Genomic DNA, 10,000 nt, shown 5'->3' on the forward strand with positions numbered 1-10,000 from the left:
GGCTCCTCCCTTGTGTTGCATTTTGCGAGTCTCACTGTTTATCTTTTCTTTTTCTACCTCTTTCTCGTTCTCTTTTTCTCTTGCTTCTCATTCTTCCTTGCTGCCTTTCTTTGAGTCGATCTTCCAGCTGTTTGGGGCTCTGCTCCGGGGCTGCTGTGCCGACCTTTCTTACCTCAACCTCTCCAAAAACTCCTTTGCTCACAGGTTAGATTCCTTCTCTCTTTTTTCCTTTACATAACAGACTATATCTAAAAAAATATATAGGGGAGTGATGGTTTGTTCGAATGTTTTTCGAAGAAAAACATCGTCGTAGAAATTTGCGAAACAATTTAGCATTACAACGATGTTAGCAGAGCAATTTATGCTCTTCCTCAGCACTATCTACAAGAGTTCGCAGGAAATCCCTCGAATTCGTTTGCTAACCAAATCTGCAAGCGCTGAAATTCAATCGTCCCAAAAAAAAAAAGATTTCTCGTTACATGAAACACAATACATGCATGCTTTTGCTAATGCTAATCTGATCACAACGTATCGTGTTCTCCCCTTAAAAAAAAACCAGGAAAGCGAAGGAGACTCTGCCGCTGTTCCGTCAGTTCTTCAGCTCCGCGTTCAGCCTCACGCACGTCAGTTTGGCGTCGATGAAGCTGCCGCCAGAGGCCCTCAGGTGAGACGCCCACACTCGTTCTCGCCTCGTTGTGGACTAGCGGCCGGCTAACTCGGCTTTACTCTCCCACACACATACACACACGCGTGTGCTTTATTTCCACGGTAACAAGGACGGATTCAGATCTGGCAACCCGTTCAGCAGCCGTTAGCTTAGAGACTGGTATAGCAATGTGAGTGTAATGTTAATGTTTCTATTTCTTTCTCTCTTTCTTTCTCTCTATTTCTCTCTTTCTCTGCACAAGAAATTTGTTTTTAGGCCTGACCAACAACCCTCATATCAACGACATGCATCTGGACATCAGCAGCTGCGAGGTATCTCCTCATTTTTGAATAAAAATACACCATTATAAGAACAAAAGTATTGGGACGCCTGCCTTTTTTTTTTTTTTTCTCAGTAGCATGAAATTTTTCCTTCACGCAAACCTGTTTTAGCATCACAGCTCCATGAAGACCTGCTGTACATGGGTTGGAGTGGAAGATCTCCTGCTATAGAGCTCTGACCTCAACCCTATTGAACACCTTTGGAATGAATAAGAAACTGAAAACACCCCAGGCCTCCTCAGTACCTGATTTTATTAACAGCTTGTTTCTTTTTTTTTTTTTTCCTTATTAGCTTCTTCTTTCTATTTCCCTTCTTTCTCTTCCTACCCTTCTTCTTTTTCTTTTCATCTTTTTTTTTCCCAATTCTCTTCTTCTACCTGTTTCCTTTGTTTCCTTTTTGTTCTTCTTCATCTTGTTCATCTTCTTCTATTTCCTTATTCCTCTTCTCACCCTTCTTCTTTTTTTTTCCTAATTCCCTTCTTCTAATTCTTTTTTGTTCTTGTTCTCCTTCACCCTTTCCTTTTCTTATTGCCCTCTTTATATCTTCTTCTCATTATTTTCCCTTATTTACTTCCCTTATTTACTTATGCACTTCTTCTGCTGCTTCTTTTTCTTTTTTTGTTCCTGTTCTTCATCTTTTTCCTTACTTTTTTTTCCCTAATTCCCTTAATTTTTTCCCCATATTTTATTCCCCCACCTATTTCCTTCTTACTCTTCTTCTTCTTCTTCTTCTTCTTCTTCTTTTTTTAGTTCTCGTTCTTCTTTATCTTTTTTTTCCTATCCCTTTATTTTTTCATCTTTAACTTTATTCCCTATTTCCTTCTTACTCCTTCTTACTCCTTCTTTCCTTCTTACTTTCCTTCTTCTTTTTTTCCTTTTATATTTCTCGTTCTTCTTCATCTTTTTCTTTTCTTCTTTTTTCCCAATGCTCTTCTTTTTATTTCTTCTTTTTATTTTTTCCTATTTCCAACTTACTCATCTCACCCTTTTTTTTTTTTTTTTTTTTTTTTTTTTTTAATTATTATTCGATAATTTTTTTTTTTAAAGCCCTTGTAGTGGAATAAACACAGCTCTCCACAATCACACTCCAATATCTAGTGGAACATCTGGAAACATCCCTGAAGAGTGGGAGGTTCTTATAAGAGCAAACGAGGACTCAATGTGGAATGGGATGTTCAAAAAATGCACACTAATCTTATGGTCAGGTGTCCACAAACTTTTGCCCATATAGTTTCTATATGTCATGTAGTATAACATGCTGTGTTTCTGATCCTGAAATATGTACAAGTGTGTTTTTTCTTCTTCTTCTCTTCTTTTTTTCTTACAATAACGACATTTTGCGATTTCTCATATTATTTGAATGGGATTCTTATATTGTTTCATTTTCTTTCTCATTTTAATTTTTTGTCTCTTATTTTTCTCTCTGTCTCCTTCTACTTTTTTTTCTTTTTTTAATGTGTACATATTTTTTTTTTTTTCCCTCTATTTTCTTCTTCTTCATCATCTTTTCTTTCCCTCATTCTCATTGATTTTCTTACCTTTTTTATTTTTTTTCATTCAATTTTTTTTTCCTACTTTCCTTCTTCTGCTGCTTTTTTTTCATTCTAATTTTTCTTCTTCTTTTTCTCAATCCTTTCTTTTACTTTTTTATCCTCTGTCTTGTCCTTTATTTCATGATTCACTTCTTTTTTTTTCATTCGGTCATTCTTTTTCTTTTTTGTTTCTGCTTCTTTTCCATGGTCATGGCATCCCGAAAGCCTGGCTGTAGCCTATAATGATGTCAAATTCCATTTATAAAATAGAGACACTTTGATTTAAGGGAAAAAAGAGAAGAAATGAGAAAAATGTGTTGTCGCATGTTCCGATCATTGAAAAACATTCAAATGAGGTCATTTCCATGCCCTCGTATAGCTGCGGTCAGCGGGAGCGGCTGTCCTGCAGGAGCTTTTTCCACGCGTCACGTCCATCGCTACGCTGGACGTCTCAGACAACGGTGAGCTCGTGAGACGTTAATAAACCAATCGTAAACATTATGAACCGATGGTGTTGTGTTTCTCTGTAATCTTCATATCCTTTCTCAGGATATCCAATTATCCCACAATCCTCCTGGGCTTCCATGCTAACTCTGTGTTTTACGCTAGGGTTTGATGGGGACCTTCTCACCGTGTTTAGTGGGCTGTCCAGACATCCTTCACTCAGACACCTCCACCTGGGCAAGAACTTCAACATCAAGAGCAGGTATGGCAGGTAAACCCTCAGAACATGTGGATTCATTTCATGACTGAGTTCTTCAGGAGGACAAACGCTAAACGTTCATATTGTAGTCAAAACTTCTCATTCTACCCATTCTGTATTTTTTGTTTCTGATTCTTATATTGTTTTATTTTCTTCCCCGCTTTCGTGATTTTCATCCTCAACTTCTTCTTTTTTATCCTATTTTTTCATTGTCTCCTTCTACCCCCCCCTTCTTTTTCTTCTTCTCTTCTTCTTCTTCTTTTGTCATACAGAATACGACATGTAGTGAAATGCTTTTTCATGACTGACCAACTTGTTTCTCACCGGTCCCTGTGTTTCTCACTTCAGTCTCTGTGTTTCACACCAGTCTCCATGTGTCTCACATCAGTCTCTGTGTCTCTTTAATCAGTCTCTGTATCTCTCATCAGTCTCTGTGTCTCTCACATCAGTCTCTGTGTCTCTCACATCAGTCTCTGTGTCTCTCACCACAGTCTATGTGTTTCTCATCAGTCTCTGTGTCTCTTTAATTAGTCTCTGTATCTCTCATAAGTCTCTGTGTCTCTCACATCAGTCTCTGTGTCTCTAATTAGTCTCTGTGTCTCTCACACCAGTCTCTGTCCCTCACCAGTCTCTGTTTCTCTCACATCAGTCTCTATGTGTCTCTCATTAGTCTCTATGTTTTTTTTATCAGTCTTAATTTTTCTCATCAGTCTCTGTGTCTCTCACATCAGTCTCTTTGTCTCTCATCAGTATCTGTGTCTCTCACCAGTCCCTGTATCTACATTCAGTCTCTGATTCTCACCAGTCTTTGTGTTTCTCATCAGTCTCTGTGTTTCTCATTAGTCTCTGTGTCTCTCACATCAGTATCTGTGTTTCTCATTAGACTTAATGTTTCTCATTAGTCTCTGTGTTTCTCTCCACAGGGTGTTGGATGAAATTCTGCACAAACTGGTCCAGCTGATACAAGAGGAAGAGTGTGTGAGTATTCTTTACTAAAATTCACCACACACACACACACACACACACACACACACACACACACACACACACACACACTGAGGTCTGGTATGACTCCTGTTAAATTCTCAGTTCTGATTGGTCAAAAAAGTCATTTGATCACTGAGTTTAATAAGTAAGCACTTTTTTTCTTCTAGCTCCTCTTCCTTCTTCTTCCTCTTTTTTTTCTTCTTCTTTTTTTATTTTTTCCATTCTTCTTGTTTTCTTTCTTCTTGCTCTTCTTCTTTTATTTTACTCATCTTTCTTTTTCCTTTTTCTTAATATTTTTCTTCTTTTTCTCTCCCTCATTTTTGTTATTTGTTATTTATATATAGTTTTATATATATATATATACTGATGTATTAAAAAGAAATCATCTTCAATAGTAATGAAAGTATCGACAGGAGAAATGGAGCAGAGCTCTTCAAAAACAAATCAACATCATCTGAGAAAACCCCTGAGGACACACAGAACACTATTGATTTTTCGGAGAGAATGAGGGAGGAGTTTTGGAGAAGGGCGTGGCACTGCAGGTTTATAGAAGCAGCCTGTTAAATCATATAAAGTTCAAAGCGTAATCAAAAGTTGTGTTATTTTTATTGTGCGTCCACGACTCCACTCCTATCTTTTTTTATTATTCATTTCTTATCTTTTCTTTCACCCTCTTGTTTCTTTTCTCATTGTCTCTCCTCCTCATTTATTGTCTCATTTCGTCTCTTCTCTTTTCATTTCTTCTATTTCAACTCGTTTTTTTTTTTTTTTTATATCATTTCTTCTCAATCTTCTTAAAGCTTATTGTCTCATTTCCTTTCTTCTTTTCTCTTCTATTATTGTCTGTTCTCTTACCATCCTTTCTCTTGTCATGTCTTCCCTTTTCTTCTTATATTTTTTTCTTTTTTTTCCATCCTTCTTGTTTTCTTTCCACTTTTTCTTCTTTGATTTTACTCATCTTTCTTCTTTCCTTTTTTCTTTTTCTGCCTTTTATTCTTTTTCTACCTTTTCTTCTTCTCACCTTTCTCCTTCTCTTTTTTTTTTCTTTATACTTTTCTTCTTTTTCTCTCCCTCATTTTTGTGTACACTTTTCTTCATCTTTTTCTCATTCTACTGTCATTTCTCACTCTCTTCTCTTCTTTTATTGTCTCATTTTGTCTCTTTCATTTCTTCGCAGTTCTTCTATTTCAACTTGTTTTTTTTATATCTTTTCTTCTCCATCTTCTTTTTATTCTTATTTCTTTCCTTATTGTCTCTTCCATTATTGTCTTTTCTCTTGTCATGTCTTCCCTTTTCTTCCTCTTTTATTTCTTCTTATTATTTTTTTCCCACTCTTCTTGTTTTCTTTCCTCTTCCTCTTCTTCTTTTATTTTACTCATCTTTCTTTTTCCTTTTTCTTTTTCTGCTGTTTTCTGCTTGTTATTCTTCTCATTCTCATTTTCTTTTTCTTTCTTCCTCATTTTTGTTGATCTTTTATTGTCATTTTTTTCTTTTCTCTTTTCTCTTTTCTCTTTCAACTTGTTTTTTTTCTTCCCAATCTTCTTATCTCTTATTGTCTCATTTTCTTTCTTCTTGTCTCTTCTATTATTGTTTGTCTTTTCTTTTGTCATGTCTTCCCCTTTTCATTTCTTCATTTTTTCTTTTATTGTCTCTCACTTCTCTCATTTCCTCTTCTCTTCTTTTCTCTTCTCTTCTCTTTTCTTGGTTTCTAATTTCTTTTCTTCTCTTCTCTTCAAATTTTCTCTACTTTTTCTTTTCTCTTTACTTTTCTGCATTTCTTTTATTATTTCTTCTCTTCTTCTTTTTTCTCATCTCTCTTTGTCTTTTCTCATCTCTTTTCTATTCATATTTGTTTTCATTTTCTCCTATTGTTTATCTTGTTTCATTTCTTGTCCCATTTTCTTCTCTTTCTCTTCTCTTCTTTTTCTCTTCTCATCTCTTCTCGTCTCATTTTGTCTTTTCATATCTCTTCTCTATTTATATCTTATATATAATTGTTTCTTTTTTCCTTCTCTTAACAAACCATTTTCAAAAGAGAACTTGTTTACCATATATGGTGATTTGGGGGCGTTTTGGTATGCAAATGAGCATAGCAGCTGGAGAAATTGGCTAATTTCCTTATGCACACTAGCAGTTTTTGCCCAAAGAATTAGGACTTGGTCTACACATGCTTTGATAAATGACCAAGTCCTAATTCTTTGGGCAAAGAATTAGGACTTGGTCTACACATGCTTTGATAAATGACGCTTGGTAATGATGAACATCTGGACAGAGCATCTGGTTGACCAAATGTACTTCGGGTCAGTAATTGGTGAGGATTTACTGGTGATGGAGAAACAATAGCAAAGACTGAGAAGTTATATTACTGATATTTAAATATCCTTGGCAGAAGACACAAGAGTTTGAGACATACAGTATGGTTATACTGTATGTCTCAAACCTGTGGTAAGCCATCAGGGCCAGAAAGCTTAAACACCATTTTTTGATGTCTCTCTAGGTCCTGCAGTCTCTGTCCCTGGTGGACTCGCGCTTGCGTTCACGTGGCACGGTGTTGGTGAACGCTCTGGGAAGCAACGCCTGCCTCAGGAAAGTGGACCTGAGTGGAAACGGGTTGGAGGACATCGGCGCCAAAATGCTCAGCAAAGCCCTGCAGATCAACACCACGCTACGGTGAGAGGTGCTGAGGAGAGACAGGAAGAGAAAGGATGAAAAAGAGATAGCTAGAGAAAAGGGATAAGGTCAGGATGGAAGGATAAAGAGGAAAGGAAACTATGGGAATGATGGAAATGTGACCTTTAATGAGTTTCCTCTATTTCTGGTTGAAAGGAGTGTGACCTGGGACCGGAACAACACCACCGCAGCAGGGTTAATGGACGTAGCACGAGCTTTAGAACAGTAGGACATATAAACACACACACACACACACACACACACACACACACACACACACACACACACACACACACACACACACACACACACACAGACACACACACACACAGACACACACACACACAGACACACACACACACACAGACACACACTTTAATGTTTTTTCACAATATTTTTTTTGCAAAAAAAATAGCAATCTTTTTTTCTCTTCTTTTCTTCTCTTTCATTTTCTTTTTTCTTTATCTCTTCATCTCCTTTCATCTCGTCTCGTCTCTTCTTTGCTTTTCTTGTTTCTTCTCTTTTTATTTCATTTTTATTGCTCTTCTCGTCTTTTCTCATCAATTGTTGTCTCCTCTTGTATCATATCCCATTTTCATCTTATTTCGTCTAATCGTTTCTCTTCTCTTTTTGTCTCATCTGTTCTCATTTTGTTTCTTCTTGTTTCTCGTATTTATTTTCTGCTTCTTTTTGTCTCTTCTTTTTGCCTTGTCTCTTCTCTTCTTTCGCATTTCTTCACTTTTCTTCTCTTCGTTTCTCTTCTTTTTTTCTTCTGTTCTATTCTTCTTCTCTCTTTTTCTCTTCACATCTCGTTTCTACACTTTTCATCTCATTTGGTCTCTTCTCATCTCTTCTCTTTAATTTACGTCTCCTTCTGTCTTTTCTTGTCTCTTTTTATCTCTTCTTGTTTTATCTATCCTATTCTCTCAACATCTCCTGTTGTCTCTTCTCATCTCTTTTCATTTCTTGTCTCATCTCTTCTCCTTTGTTTCTTCTTGTCTCTTCACTTTTTTTTCTTCTCATCTGTTCCATTTTTTCTTATTCTTGTGTATTCTTTTTTTATTCATTCATTCCTCTCCTATTGCTTTGTCTTATCTCATCTCTTTTCCTCTCTTCTTGTCTCATTCCCTTCCTTTCTTGTCTTTTCATCTCATTTTGTCTCTCCTCTTGTCTCTTTCCATCTCTTGTTGTTTCATCTCTTCTCCTTCATCTCTTCTTGTCTATTCTTGTGTTGGGTTTTTTTTGCATCTTTTGGTATTTCTTCTCTTCTCTTTTTTTTTCTTTTTTGTCTTTCATTTATTTTCTTCTTGATTCTCCTTTACTTTCTTCCTGTCTCTTTTCGCTTCTGCATGTCTCTTTGCTTTTTGTCTCTCTTGTCTCTTTATCTGTTCTCTTTTTGTCTCATTCTTTTGCTATTTATCTATTCTTTATCTATTGTCTTGTCTCATCGCTTCTCATCTCTTCTCTTTTTGACTCTTTTTTTCTCGTCTTGTCTCATCTCTTCTCCTCACTTCTCATCTCTTCTTGTCTCGACGCTTCTCGCCTTTTCTCTTTTTGACTCTTTTTTTTTTCTCGTCTCGTCTCATCTCATCTCTTCTCTTTTTGTTTCTTCACCTATTGCCTTGTCTCTTATCTTCCTTTATTTCCTCTCCTTTTCAGTAATTTCACTTTGCAGTACATGCCAATCCCCCTCAGTGATCTCACTCAAGCATATCGAAGTGCCCCAGAGAAGACGGAGCAGGCGCTCACTAAGGTGGGATTCTTTTTTTTTTTTGTTTGTTTTTTTTTGTTTTGTTTTTAAATGGTGGGTATTAAGAGCAGAGTGTTTGCACCGAAAGATGTTTGCTTCTGCCATTTAGATTCAGAGAGCTTTACTAAGAAACAACCAAACACAGCGATTCTCCCAGAGGCAAGCGCTACGCTTACACCAGGGCTTAGTGACCAGCACTGCTGAGCAGGTGTGTGTGTGTGTGTGTGTGTGTGTGTGTGTGTGTGTGTGTGTGTGTGTGTGTGTGTGTGTTGTTATATATCTTGTTATACTGAATGTGTGTGTTTTAATCTAATAATGTAACTGTGATGTAAGCAATTGTGCATTAAATGCGTGTGTGTGTGTGTGTGTGTGTGTGTGTGTGTGTGTGTGTGTGTGTGTGTATCTGCCATTGCATCTCACACAGGTCATGGAGCGGTTGTGTGTACGAGTGCAGCAGCAGGTGTGTGTTCTCCGAGGTGTTTCAGATGCGGAGGAGCTTCAAGCAGCCAAACAGGTCCTAAAAGAAGCTCGCAACTCTCGTGCGGTAAGCGTGTGTGTGTGTGTGTGTGTGTGTGTGTGTGTGTGTGTGTGTGTGTTCAACTGAACATGTTGAAGAAACTGATCACAGTGTAGTTGAAGGTAATGGAATTTTGTGTCTGCGTTCTTCCACTCTTGTGTCTCTCTTTTTCTCTGTTTGTCTCGCTGTCTCTTTCTCAGCTCTACCCATCACTGTGTGAGTTGGCTCATGTTCTCTCTGTTGATGGACCGGTCAGACAGAGACTAGACTCACTGGCTGGAGAACTGGCCAAGGCTGCAGACAAAGAACTGCAGGTACACACACACACACACACACACACACACACACACACACACACACACACACACACACACACACACACACACACACACTTATACTGTATAGATACATATTTATATATATATATATTCTTCTTGTCTCTTAAATGTTCATCTCCTTTTGTTTCTTCCTGTCTCTTTTCGCATCTGCGTGTCTCTTTGCTTTTTGTCTCTTTTGTCTCTTTATCTGGTCTCTTTTTGTCTCATCCTTTTGCTATTTATCTATTGTCTTTTTTTTTTATCTTTTGGTATGTTTTACTTTCCTTTCTTCTTTTTGTCTCTTCTCTTCTCTTTTCATCTCTTCTTGTCTCGTCGCTTCTCGTCTCTTCTCTTTTTTTACTCTTTTTTTTCTCACCTCACCTCATCTCATCTCTTCTCTTTTTTTTTCCTATTGTTTATTTGTAAATCTTTTGGTATGGTTTTCTCTTCTTGACTTTTTTTGTTTCTTTTTGTCTTTTCTCACTTTTCATCTCTTCTTGTACCGTCTCATCTCTTTTCCTCTCTTCTTGTCTCATT

General features: G+C 37.1%; 1 protein-coding gene across 4 annotated transcripts in view; it reads left to right on the top strand.

Annotated features, from left to right (window-relative positions):
* Window positions 1-10,000, top strand: part of LOC310722483 (capping protein, Arp2/3 and myosin-I linker protein 3-like) — a 52,686-nt gene that overhangs the window by 22,965 nt on the left and 19,721 nt on the right. For 2 of the 4 annotated variants that reach the window (XM_083534931.1, XM_083534933.1), the window contains exons 15-26: window positions 128-204; window positions 560-664; window positions 909-978; window positions 2,899-2,980; window positions 3,129-3,234; window positions 4,146-4,200; window positions 6,707-6,879; window positions 7,036-7,104; window positions 8,539-8,632; window positions 8,739-8,837; window positions 9,054-9,173; window positions 9,347-9,460. In XM_083534931.1, coding sequence (XP_083391057.1) covers window positions 128-204; window positions 560-664; window positions 909-978; window positions 2,899-2,980; window positions 3,129-3,234; window positions 4,146-4,200; window positions 6,707-6,879; window positions 7,036-7,104; window positions 8,539-8,632; window positions 8,739-8,837; window positions 9,054-9,173; window positions 9,347-9,460 — 1,164 coding nt within the window. The remainder of the gene's footprint in view (window positions 1-127; window positions 205-559; window positions 665-908; window positions 979-2,898; window positions 2,981-3,128; window positions 3,235-4,145; window positions 4,201-6,706; window positions 6,880-7,035; window positions 7,105-8,538; window positions 8,633-8,738; window positions 8,838-9,053; window positions 9,174-9,346; window positions 9,461-10,000) is intronic. The other 2 variants (XM_083534932.1, XM_083534934.1) reach the window with 1 other exon arrangement.

Source organism: Silurus aristotelis (assembly GCF_946808225.1).
Source record: "Silurus aristotelis genome assembly, chromosome: 29".
Lineage (NCBI taxonomy): Eukaryota > Metazoa > Chordata > Actinopteri > Siluriformes > Siluridae > Silurus > Silurus aristotelis.